Here is a 13,597-nt window from a genome sequence, read left to right on the forward strand (position 1 = left end):
GGGTCAAAAGCCTCTTCCACTGTAAGCAACAGTTTTGAGGTGTCTGAACTCAGGGAGAAGGAGCTCATCCTCTGTCTGTACGCTAAGGGCATACAAGGATAGGGCAGAGCTATCCCATAAAAATGTGAGTCATACATGCAAGCAACATGTATAATGTAAAATTTTGAGCTACCACATAGAGAATTAAACAGAAACACAGACAGTAATTTTAATAATCTATTAGCCCAATATGTAAAATATTATCATTTCAACATTTTATCAGTTTAAAATTATTAATCAGGTATTTTGCATTCATTTTTTTCATACTAAGTCTTTTTAAAAATCAAATTAATTAATTTATTTTAAAATCTTTATTGTTGAAAGTATTACATATGTCCTCCTTTCCCCCTATTAACCCCTTCTAGACTACCCCTCCCCTCTACCCCTGCCCCAGGCTATTTTCTGTGTCCATGGGTTATGCACATATGCATACAAGTTCTTCGGTTCTCTTCCCTCCTGCCCACTCATTCCTGCCTTCCCTCTGAGACTTGACAGTCTGTTCCATGCTTCTATGTCTCTGGATCTATTTTGTTCAACAGTTTATTTTGTTCATTAGATCCCACATATGAGTGAGATCATTTGATACTTGTCTTTCTCTGACTAGCTTATTTCACTTAGCATAATAATGGTTTCCCCCATGGGACACTGATATATCCTCCCACAGAGTTCCCCTACCTGCCTGGAGATACTGGGATGGGCCCTGCATGTTGGAGAATGGAAGTCTATGTGGGATACAGGAAAGGGAGTGAGCCTAAGGGCCTGGATTGAGGGGTCTATGAGGGTGTAGAATCCCTCAGTCTACCCACTTGGACACTTTCCCTGGATGCCTGTACCCCAGCCAGAGCCAGTAATCAAGTCATCAAAGCCATTACAATGATTCCATATTAAATGAAATTGTGGGTGAAGAATGGGGATGCAGGAAACAGACTAATGGGTCTAATGTTTTCCCCCAACCTTTTGCTTCTCAATAAAGTGGTCATCTGACTCCTTGTTTATTGCTAGGAAAATGATGACTCCTCTGAGAAGCCCTTAACAATGATCATTTTGCCCCTCATTCCCTTGGGTGGGGACAGGCAGGAAAAATCATGACAGAGACGGGCAGTAAGTCACAGTTTGCTCCTTAGATGAGTGTCTAGCTCTAACTCAGGTTCACTGGTGCCACATTTTCAATTAATATTTCTATTTTTTAATTACAAAAGTATGACAAGATTACACTTTTACTATTAAAAAAACACAGGAAAAACAGAAACCTTTTTACTTGACTCCTCCAATCTATTCCCTTTTTCATTGTTGATTTGGAAAATAACCTTTTTCTATATGTAGTGGTTTGAAAATATGTGTACAATGATTTGATATTACTTCCTTCAAAAGATGGAGTGTAATTCTCTTCACCTTTAAGTGTAAGATGTACACAGTGACTTGCTTTAAAAGCCTAGGATTGAGTAGAAAGAATGGTTTATGGTGTCAAAGATTAGGACTTGAATGGGTTTGAGTCTTTCTCTTTCTCACTCTTTCAGACCACCTGCTCTGGGGGAAGCAAGCTGCTATGCGGTGCATAGACTCAAGCAGACCTACGGAGAGGCCCATCTGGTGGGGAACTGAGGTCTCCTGATAAAGCCACATGATTGTATTATTGTACTGTATTCTGCCACCTGGGAGGGCACAGGCTGTCTGATGTCAGGAACACTCTGCTGCTCAGGGTTCCTGTTCCTGGGAATGAGCAGAGGAAAGAGCACATAGTCCCCAGGTACATTTTTTCTGTTGACAAAGAGTACTCAAGGGGTTAGTTGACAGGTATGGCTAGTTCCAGAGTGCAGGTTATGTGGTGGTTGCTAATATTTGCTGCCCGGGTCACCCTTCATGATTAGAGGATTTATTACCCAGCTATTGGTGTGCTGCTGGCAGAAAGCTCTCAACAATCAAATCCTTCACGGATTTCTTTAGCTGAAGAAGGCTGCCATGCCCAGGTCATGCCCCCTTCCCAGCAGCCCACATCCAGTGATTGATTAATGAGTGGTACAGAGCCCAGCCCTCTCCCCCAACTCAGGAGAGCTCTGAGGGGTCATCCATCTTCAGACCTCCCTGCAGAGATGACGGAGGAGTTCCACTGAGACTACACTGCAGCTAAACTTCACTGTCTGCTCAACTCTGCCTCCCTCTCTTCCCTTTCACAGGTGTTGATACCAAAAGCACTTTTTAATAAACCTCTTGCATGTTGGTCTCCATCTCAGAGTCTGCTTCCTGGGAAACCCAAGCAGGGACAGTGGGTACCAGGACTGTTCTAAGAAAGCACATGATGAGATAGGGTTTTAGAGCTGGATTACTGGCCACCTGGCTAGTTCCACTGCCGGTAGTCAGAGCGCCGACAGAAGGTGACAGTGCAATTGTTCACTGGTTATGAACTGTGGCGGTGGCCTGGTGGAAGGGAATGCATCAACCGTTACTTACAAGGCATTTGAGAAATATGGGAGAAACAGTAACTGTGTTCACGCTATGGAAAAGAGCTGAGGGTAATTAATCAGTTATTAAAAACCAAGTCAGCCCTAACTGGTTTAGCTCAGTGGATAGAGTGTTGGCCTGTGGACTGAAAGGTCCCAGGTTCGATTCCAGTCAAGGGCATGTACCTTGGTTGCGGGCACATCCCCAGTAGGAGGTGTGCAGGAGGCAGCTGATCGATGTTTCTCTCCCATCAATGTTTCTAACTATCTCTCTCCCTTCCTCTCGGTAAAAAAAATCAATAAAATATATTTTTAAAAAAAGCTAAGTCAAAGCTGAGGACCTCCTTGGAGGCATATACGGTAAACTCTTATCCCCTGCAGCCAGAGGCAGAGCAAGCTGAGAATCAGATTCAGGGCTTAACCATGTGAGCAGAGGAGCTCCACTGAAGGTCTAACTCTCAGCTAAGGCAGGTCTGCTATGCCAAGGACAGGGCCCTCGGTGGGAGAGAATGGGCCCCTACACATGAGATGGGCCATCAGAGTTGATACCCTGGAATCTTAAATCTTCACTTTCTTCTGGGAATCAAGGGGTAGAAGCAGGGGTGGCCCTACGTACTGTCACTCCCAGTGACCAACTTCAGGGAAATTTTTCCCCACCCCTATATCCCTGGGCTCTGTGAATTTAAAGCATTCCCAACGAGAAAACACTTTCATTTGGGAAAAAGCAAGGATTTTATTGAACTGTAAGCTTTGGCTGCCATCTGAATATTTTGGGCTTCTTGTGACAAAGGGCAGCAAAGAAATAGATTCACCATCCCGACAGGACTAACTGACCCTGATGATTTAATAAGACAGAACTGCTGTTACACAGTGGGGGCAGGAAGGAGCACATGGAGAAGGCAATATGGAAAATCTCTTCAAGTACAAGTCTTTTTCTGTCTGCCATAGAAATTGACTTCATAGATGTACTTGTAAAAACGTGCCAACATGTATGTACTAGAATGTTTATATTGGAATTATTTATATTGCAAAGCTTAAAACACAACAAAATAACCTATTTGGAAACTACTTAATATTTATTAATAGGGAATTGGTTAAGTAGATTATGGTCTACCTAAACTTTTTATAGTAAGTGCAGGAATTAGTGTGCAGAATAATCTACATAAATAAAAAATACAGATATGCATAATGATATATGCACTCAATAGTTTTCTGAGTGACACATAACATTTTAAAAAAAGTAGTGGCTGCCTTTAGGAAATAAAATTGGCAGGCTTAAAATTTTTTTATACCTTTCTATAATATTTGACTTATCTAACCATATCCAGGCATCATATTGCTTTCATTTATAGTTAATAGCAAATGTCTAATACTTTCAACAATAAAGATTTATTAAAAAAATAGCAAATGTCTGAGAAGTGGTATTGTAAGTCACTTAAATTTTATTCTTTATAATTTTTGTTTTAAAAATGATTGAATGCTGTTTAAGAATATTCAGAAATCAGAAAAAGAAGTGGGAACAGGTTAATATTTTGCTCCCATTTTGGACTTCAAATCATTTGTGAATCAAATTTTAAGACTTCAGAAAAAGCAGCCTGGTAAAGAATCCATTCATCACCTGGCAACTTCTCACCCCCTCAGCCTTCCCAGTAAGGGGAGCCATCTCTTACTGGGTTATGTCTAGTTATAAACTGTGTGTGTGTGTGTGTGTGTGTGTGTGTGTGTGTGTGTGTGGCGGGGGGTAATGCCCTTTCCCCTGGGTTATATCTGGTCAAAGGAATACAGCATAACAATTGACACAGCCTCCAATATTACCATTCAGAGCCTCCCCAATCCCTTTTGGTGGGTATAAACCTGATTTGGGGCTGGTGGGGTCAGGGCAAGTTTTAGGATCAGCTAAGATCTCATTCCCCTGTGACTTCCTGCTTCTCTCCCTCTCAGGCCACACAGTAGCTTGGTCGTGCCAGCTGGTCTCAGTCGGGGACACGCTAGCTCCTCGGGCACACCATCGGAGCTTGATGTCAAAGGGACTCAGGCTCTTTTCTCTCAGGAGTTCCGCTTCCATGTAAATGTATGGGAGCAAAGAGGGATATGTTTGGGTTCATTTGGATGCCTGGTAGCATCCAAGAACCATATATCACATTCCAGTAGGTACCTCAGGGGAAGGACTGAGGACTCCATTTGCCATGAAGTCTAAATCCAGGCTCTCATTCAGTTTAATGCCCTTTTATTCCTATACAAATAATTCACAAAGGGCTGAAACACTCCATTGTTAAATTCTGTTACATCGCTGGTAACCAGGATTGGGTTCTCCACAAAATTACCAGGTTTGGTCATTGCCCTCAGGCTCTGTCTCTTTTTGCCTCTCTGGGATTATCATGTCTTCCCAAGGAAGTGCGAATTCCTCAGGGACACTGGGGGAAGGTTAATGATGCTAAATCTCTAGCATTTTGGTTCAGACGCAGGAAACACAAGTGGGCAGTGTATGGGGTGGGGGAGGGAAGAGCTCTTCCTTCTGAGCCAGAACTTCATGACTCTGCAGTTGGCTGTGGTACCCCTGGTCCTACTGTGGGACTGCCGTGGGACTAGTATGGCCACTGCTTCTTTTCAAATCTGATTTGGAGATGCTAAGGGTGTGCCTCTGATCCACGCTCTCTCAGTTGTACCTATTAATTTCAACAGAAGTTTTTCGAGTGGTCACTATATAATGGCTAAATGATCCCACATCGCCTTAGGCTTAGAAAGTATTATGTCATCGGTAAACAACACCACCACAGTGAAACAATCAGGCAGGTGTCCAGGGGTGGGAAAGGGAAAGTTAAAAAAAATTTACTTAATTCATATCTTGGATGACCTCTGGAAATAGGCTCCCTAGCTACAGTACCCTGGTGAATAGCTTTCTATTTTATTAATATGGGTGTGAGTCTCTGCATTTGCTTTTCCTCTAAAGCTGTTCTTCCTCCTGAAGTTGGTGGCAGGTGGTGCCACCATCCACGTGTGAGGTCACAGGCCATAGCCCTGTGAGTAGGAGGGATTTTGCTGGAAGGAGAAGCCATCCGACGGACAATGACCAGGGAGGCTGTAGGCCATGAAGAGGCTCTGTTCCTGCTCTCCGATTAAGACCTGCCTAGGGAGTCCAATTCCTTTCTTTTATTCTGGGCTTCCAGGGACATATTTATGCTTGAGGTCACCATCAACAGTGGGGAAAATGGCTACCTGACCCTCCCCAATCCATACTTGCTCAATGTTAGGGCAGCCTAACACACAATCTTCAAACCTCAATGAATTAACCCAATAACAATTTATTGCTTGTGTCACAGTCCAATCAGGCTTTATGGCTCCCATGGGCAGATTTTCTTCAAATAGAAAGTCAGGAACTCTGGCTGCTTCCATCTTGGAGACTCCATCATTTCAGAATCCTTCACTTCCAACAACGCATATAGGGGAGAGTGAGTCAAAGCTCTTGTGGGAAATTTTAGGGCCAGGCACAGGCAAAAATTATTTCATGGCTTCAACTTAATTGTCAGGGAGGCTTCCTATGTCTGCAGGTGAAGAAATGGGATTGGAGCGCCAAGCCAGTCTCTGTTATATTCACACAGAGGCGTCAATGCCCACAGTTATTGCAGCTAATTAGAGTTTTCAGGTGCCCTTGCAGATCTGTCTCCTTCCCCATCACAGCGTACCAACTATCTTGATTTTCTTAGACTTTAATGGCACCTATTTACCAATGGCACATAAACATTTGAGACCTAAGGCACTGTGTAATAACATGACCACACCATACTTGTTCCATATTGATTGTTGAGTTGAATTAATGAAGGCTAAGGATATTTGGATTAACTGTCTTCAAATCATATTTGAAGAAAAGCCAGACTTAGAGGTCAGGTTGAGCCAAAGGCAAGAAGAGACCATCAGTTCTGCCTGCACCCAGAAATATCCCTAGAAATTCTGGAATCCTGCTGTGGCACAGAGAGTCCAGAACACATGAGGAACTGTGGTCAACTGCAGAAGCATGGGGTTTTGGCTTAAAGGGAGTGACTTTTCCCTCCCCAGCCTCTCCCCCGCCCCCGCCCCAGACCTGGTTATCACTTCCTATATTTGAGCAAACCTGGACTTAATTTTCTCAGTCCTCAGCATCCTTTTTGATTTGGTTTTTCACTGTGTGTGTTGGCCTGGGCTTGCTCCCCTAGATTGACCACTACAGGAGATCCTTGCTGGTCCTTGTCACTGTGGTGGGAGGGCGGTCCCTGAGGCCTGAGCTAGCCTGAGCTTTGACAGTTGTTGAGTTGTAAACCTTCCAGTGGCTGCCTGAATTATCAATAAATCTGATCTGCCTGCTCCTCATCTGTGCTAGAATATTACTATCTATAATAATAAAAGCGTAATATGCTAATTAGACTGGACAGCCAAACGACCTTCCAGACATCATTCCGGACATCCTTCTGGATGAAGCTGCGGCGGTGGGGGCTGTGGCAAAGGTGGTTAGGAGCAATCAGGCAGGCAGGTGAGCAGTTAGGGGCAATCAGGCAGGCAGGCAAGCAGTTAGGGGTGATCAGGCAGGCAGGCGAGTGGTTAGGGGTGATGAGATAGGCAGGCAGGCAAGTGGTTAGGAGCCAGCAGTCCTGTATTGTGAGAGGAATGTCCAAATGCTTGTTTAGGGATCCCTGCAGAATTGGGCCTAAACCAGCAGTCGGACATCCCCCAAGTGGTCCCGGATTGCTAGATGATGCAGGCCAGGCTGAGGGGACCCTCCCCCCCCCCATGCAGGAATTTCATGCACCAGGCCTCTAGTTAATAGCAATAATGAGCTTTACCAATAAATGTAAAGCCTTGGGACTTGAGGGTGTTGTGTTTACCTGTCCTTGGTGGAGTTTGGTTCAGTGTACTGTTGTCTCCGCCTAGTTCCCTCTGCTGCTGATGGCTGTAGTCTAGGGTAGGGCATTCTTCCTGGCATATTTGAACATGTGGTGAAAGCCATTTCTTTTTTTTCTTTTTTACTATTTATTTATGACAAATATTCCACATCTGTGAGATAATGCTGTTAGCCTTGGCCAGAGAATGGAGTTTTCTGACTCACCCATTCTGCAAAAGGTCCCACAGACAGCATAGGTTTTAAACTGGACATTGAACCTGCCTGTCACTTTGTCAACTTCAGCCATGCTCATCTGGATGGTGTGGTCCATGGTGTCAATAATGCATTTGCTGGAAGAGCATTTGCATGTACAGGTCCACAAACTTGCCAGTGCCGTTCTACATGTGGAGGCCACACCTGGTGACACCATGACCTGAGCAGTTTCTTGATTCATTTCCTCAGCTCTGTGACCTGAGACTAGGTTGCACCAACAACAGCTTCTGAGAAGAACAAGACAATAGGGCTAAATGCTTTCTTCCATGGCAACAGTCCTGATTGGAGCACTTTGCATATATTAAACCACTCTGCTAACTTGGATCAGGTGTTTTCTGGTGTTTAACTAGAGCGAATGGTACTGAGTGCAGTCCCAGTGCCCATTCCCATGACTCACAGCCTGATGGGGCTGCTTGCTTCATCAAGAAGAGGTGAGTGTATGTGTCACATGGAGAACCTTCTCAGTTGTCTTGGACCCATCTTTCTTCTGTAGTTAACACAGCCTCTGAGCAAGTCAGCCATGCTGAAGTTGGCCTTCTGGGCTCACTCTATAAAGTATCTGGCCAAAGGTCCTAGCCCTATCTTTGTTTCTTGTCCATAGAAATAGCATGTACCTCTCACTCCTGATTTAGGCACTTCTACACTCGGGCTCCAGTGCTCATTCTCCTCTACTTGAGTTCCCAGTTACGGGCCTCTGCCATCTAAATCTCATCAGTTTTGACATTAGTAGGAGGGATAACGACAGTACTCAGGGAATAATAGATTCATAATGTGAGAGGAGGTATGAAAAACTTCAAAAAAAACTATCCCAGGAGAGTGTAAAATCCAGGGTCAACTATATTCAGATAAAGATTATGAAAAAGATGCAAATCATTTTAAAAATTAGTTTTAAAATTATAAAAGATGTATATATGCCTGGTTAAAAAAAGAGAAATAGTCCAGAAAAATATCAAATGAAAGGCAAAAATCTCTAGTCTCCTATTTTCAGTTCTTTCAGAGGCTAGAGTTGAGGAAAACCAAGCTGGACTACTACTTCATTATTTATAGTTAAATCAATTATACATAAATCAAATTGTTTAACATAAAAATGAAACTATAAAAGTACTGGAGGAAAATATAAGGGAATACAATATTTTAAAATATTATTTTTTTTTCACTGTTCAAGGCTTACTTGGCATTTTAGTTGGTATGACACTTGGATAGTTGGCTGTATTATTTATATGTAGACTTTTCTTTTTACATTATATGGCAATGTACACTAATCTGATAATACAGTACACAGAATAAGAGCCTTTAGAACAGTTATGCACAAAACATGCAATATTGGATTTACATTGGATCCCAGAATGTGACTAATTATAGAAAAAGGAACCACAAGTTATATAACACACAGTGAACACACATCTAGCCTGAAGGGCAACTGTAGTGTGAGCAACATTGGCAGTGGTGCCTTTGAGGAGGTAGAACTATTTTACACTAACTAGTCTAGGACTACAAAAGATAACGACCCTCCAGCATCAGGATGCAGATGCTGGGTTTTATAAACCATTACTATTTCTGTCTTTAGGAAACTGATGCTCTTGGTCACAGATCAGATAAAAAGGACAACATGCACAATCTCCAACTAAAATGCTGCTGTAGCCTAGAGAGTGAGGTGGTATGACATCAGAAGACTTTAAAAAACTGCAGCTCTTTCTGGATCCCCCACAGTGTATCTGCACTCTTTCTTCTTCAAATGGGCCTCTTCCTCAGGTGTCAGGGTCACCTTCACAACATCTGAGATTCCATTCTGTCCCAAGATGTGAGGAACACTAAGGAAAATGTTGTCTTTTATCCCATAGAGACCTTTAATCTTGGTGGAAATTGGATGCACCCGCCTAAGATTCTTCATCATACTTTCTGCTAAATCTGCCACAGATAGGCCAATGGCCCAGGATGTATAGCCTTTCAGTTTGGTTACCTCGTAAGCACTGTCAACCACCTGTTTGTGAACTTGTTTCCACTGTTCCTTATCTGCATCCGTGCCCAAATCAGGGTGCAGATTCTTTAGGGAGACACCAGCAACATTCACTCCACTCCATACAGGCACACTAGAGTCTCCATGCTCCCCAAGGACCCACCCATGACAGCTTAATGGGTGAACTCCCAGCCTCTCCCCCATCAGGTATCCGAACCGAGCTGAATCCAGATTGCAACCACTTCGAATAACACAGTTTTTGGGAAAGCCGCTTAACTTCCAAGCCATATAGGTCAAGATATCCACTGGATTGGAAACAACAAGCAATTTACAGTTGTGACTGTATTTTACAACATTAGGAATGATGAATTTAAAGATGTTCACGTTACGCTGGACCAAATTAAGGTGGCTTTCTCCCTCTTGTTGATATGGCCCAGCTGTGATAACAACCAGTTTGGAGTTTGCAGTCACACTATAGTCTTTGCCAGAGACAGTTTTTGGTGTTCTAAGGAAAAGGCTGCCATGTTGGAGATCCATCATTTCTCCCTTTAATTTGTCTTCCTTGACATCAACAACAGCAAGTTCATCTGCCAAGTCCTTCATTAAGATACTGACGGCACAAGCCATGCCAACAGCACCAGCCCCAACGACGGTAATCTCATTCTGGGGGCTCTGTTCTTCCTTAAGAAGATTCACAATCAGCTGATCCTTGAGTGTTGCCATTTTGGAATTAGAACCAAAAGGAACCGGGAGTGCATGGTGGGCAGGCTTAAGTGTTGCGCGATGTAGGATCCGGACTTGGTGGCTGCAGCTCTGGTACCTAAAATATTCTTTTTTTTTTTTTTTGATTTATTTTTATTTTTATTATTATTTTTTTAAATATATTTTTTATTGATTAAGATATTACATATGTGTCCTTGTCCCCACGTTACCCTCTACGCCCCACCCCACCCCCCCGCTCATGCCCTCACCCCCCCGTTGTCCATGTCCATTGATTAGGCTATATGCTTGCATATAAGTCCTTTGGTTGATCTTTCCCCCTTACCCCCACCCTCCCCTACCTTCCCTCCAAGTCCCGACAGTCCAATCAATGCCTCTCTGTCTCTGGATCAGTCCTTGTTCATCAGCTTATGTTGTTCATTATATTCCACAAATGAGTGAGATCATGTGGTATTTATCCGCTCTCCAGTTCCATCCATGCTGTGGCAAATGGTAAGAGTTCCTTTTTCTTCTTCCTCTTCTTAAAGAATACCTTTCAGCATTTCATATAATGCTGGTTTGGTGGTGATGAACTCCTTTAGCTTTTTCTTATCCGTGAAGCTCTTTCTCTGACCTTCTATTCTGAATGATAGCTTTGCTGGATAAAGTAATCTTGGTTGCAGGTTCTTGCTATTCATCACTTTGAATATTTCTTGCCAGTCTCTTCTGGCCTGCATGGTTTCTGTTGAGAAATCAGCTGACAGTCGTATGGGTACTCCCTTGTAGGTAACTGACTGTCTTTTTCTTGCTGCTTTTAAGATTCTCTCTTTATCTTTTGCTCTTGGCATTTTAATTATGATGTGTCTTGGTGTGGTCCTCCTTGGATTCCTTTTGTTTGGGGTTCTCTGCGCTTCCTGGACTTGTAAGTCCATTTCTTTCACCAGGTAGGGGAAGTTTTCTGTCATTATTTCTTCAAAAAGGTTTTCAATATCTTGCCCTCTCTCTCCTTCTGGTACCACTATAATTCTGATGTTGGTACGCTTGAAGTTGTCCCAGAGGTTCCTTACACTATCTTCATATTTTTGGAATCTCTTTTCTTTTTTCTTTTTCGGTTGGGTATTTTTTGTTTCTTTGTATTTCAAATCTTTGACTTGATTCTTGGGATCCTCTTGTCTGCTGCTGGATCTCTGTAAATTATTCTTTATTTCAGTCAGTGTATGCTTAATTTCTAGTTGGTCCTTTTTCATGTCCTCCATGGCCTCACTATACTTATTGAGGGATTCATTAAATTTATCGGCGGTTTCCATAAAATTCTTGAAAAACCTTATAAATGTGGCCTTGAACTCTGTATCCAATCGTTTGCTTTCCTCCATTTCTGCCATTTGTGACCTGTTTCTTTGTCTCCGCATTTTGGCAGCTTCCCTGTGTTGATAGAGTGGCCCTGCGCGCCAGGTGTCCTGTAGGGCCCAGTGGCTCAGCCTCCCCAGTTACCTGGGGTGGACACTCTTGGTGCACTCTTGGTGCCTTGGTTGTTGTAGAATCACTGGGAGGAATTGACCTCCAGGCCAATTGGCTGTGAGAATCAGCTGTGTCTAAAGTGGGAGAACTTCTGTGCTGAAGACACCCTTCTGGGGCAAGACTTGCTTCAGTGGGGCTTTGGTGCTCACTGAGTCTGCTCCCTGAGTATGTCCCTTATGGATCTGAGGAGTTGCTGTCTGGATGGTCCCCCTCTGACCACTGGGTACAGTGGCTCCTGGATCTAAGGAGGTGCTAATTCAGCCTCTGCCTGAGGCCACACAGCAGGAGCCACGAAGAGGCTCAGCTGTGAAGCAATGCAAGCCGCTGCGGGGCCTTGGGCCTTCTCTTGGAAGTTCCGGGTCTGCCTGGTTCGGCTGCAGTTAGGTACATTCACATGCAAAAGCCTCTGCCGCAGCCTGGGTGGGGCGGGGTCTCAGGGAGTCAAAGGGCGGAGAAAGCAGCTATGGCCGATTCTCCGCCCGGAGTCTCGCGTCTCAGTGTCCTGGTAACGGCTGCAAGCACCTCTGAGGGAAAGCCGCCCTCAAGTTCGCCCGCTGCCGGACAGACCAGCCTCTCCCCGCATGAGTCCTGGGTCCCCAGAGACTTCCCGGAACCGGAGTTCAGAGCAGTCGGGAGCTTGTGATTCAAAAAGACAGCCGCATCCTCAGGCGCCACCCCCTTTGCTCGCCCGCGCGAGCCGCCGTACCTCTGCACTTCACCTCCGCAGCGCCTCTGGCTCTCAGCGTGCTTTTCTTTCCTTCTAGTTGTAGAATTTACACTCAGCCAGCCTTCCTGTTGTTCTGGATGATGTTTGCTCAGTCCTTTGCGGTAATTTTCAATTGTTGTGTGAGGCGACAATTTCCCGGTGTTTACCTATGCCGCCATCTTAGTTGCCTCCCTAAAATATTCTTAATGTGTGACATTTTCTCTTTCTGGTATATTTAATAACATCAGTAACATCATTTTTGCACTTTTTTTCTGTAGAGCTCATCGGTGAAAGCATTTAGGCTTGAGGTTTTTCTATGTAGGAAGATTTTGATTATGTTATAGGACTGGTTAGTTTTCTCTTTCTTCTTGAGTCAGCTTATTTTTTTTAGAAGTTTTTCCATTTTACTTAAATTTTCATATTTATTAGCATAATATCTCAATATTTTAAATGTCTAAAGCCTTTCTATTACTCCTCTTTTTTTTATTTCTGATATTAACTATTTTCCACTAACTCTTTTTTCTTAACCACTCTCTCCAGATTTTTGTCATTTTTACTGAGTCTTTTAACAGAACCAATTCTTTTTAAAAATTCTTTCTATTACATGTTTTCTATTTGCTAATCTCCATTCACATTTTCATTATATTCTTATTTATACTTTATTTTGATATATATATATTTTATCTAATAATAGACAAACAGGGTAATTGACCGTACCTTCACTACACCACCCATTGGCTAATCAGCACAATATGCAAATTAACAGCCAACAAAGATGGCGGTTAATTTGCATACGTAGGCTCCAAGCGGCAGAGTGAAGACTGAAGGTGAGCCGGAGCCGTGAAGACGGAAGATGGAAGGCGGCTTTGGCTGGGGCTGCGAAGACGGAGGACGGAAGGCAGCTCCGGCAGGAGTGAAGGCCTGGGTCCCGGGTGCTGGAGGAAAACCGGTGTCGGCAGCCAGGAGAAGGGAAGGCCTATTGCACGAATCCCTTTGTGCAACAAGCCTCTAATTTATATATATATATATATATATATATATATATATATATATATATATATATATTTCAGACTTCTTGTGATGCTTACTTCATTAATTTTTGGATTTTTTAATAT

The 13,597-nt window shown here is 43.4% G+C and overlaps 1 protein-coding gene and 1 pseudogene across 1 annotated transcript; both read right to left on the minus strand.

The window, feature by feature from the left end:
* Nucleotides 1–7,478: 7,478 nt before the first annotated feature.
* LOC118674096 lies at nt 7,479–7,733 on the minus strand (annotated as a pseudogene).
* Nucleotides 7,734–9,277: 1,544 nt separating this feature from the next.
* Nucleotides 9,278–10,289, minus strand: LOC118664257 (L-lactate dehydrogenase A chain-like). Its single transcript, XM_036324190.1, has 2 exons — nt 9,596–10,289; nt 9,278–9,322 (listed from the first exon to the last, which is right to left on the minus strand). Exons 1-2 carry the CDS (start codon nt 10,280–10,282, stop codon nt 9,278–9,280), a joined length of 732 nt encoding a protein of 243 aa, XP_036180083.1. The 5' UTR covers nt 10,283–10,289.
* Nucleotides 10,290–13,597: the final 3,308 nt, after the last annotated feature.

The sequence above is a fragment of the Myotis myotis genome, unplaced genomic scaffold (assembly GCF_014108235.1).
Source record: "Myotis myotis isolate mMyoMyo1 unplaced genomic scaffold, mMyoMyo1.p scaffold_m19_p_1, whole genome shotgun sequence".
Taxonomy (NCBI): domain Eukaryota; kingdom Metazoa; phylum Chordata; class Mammalia; order Chiroptera; family Vespertilionidae; genus Myotis; species Myotis myotis.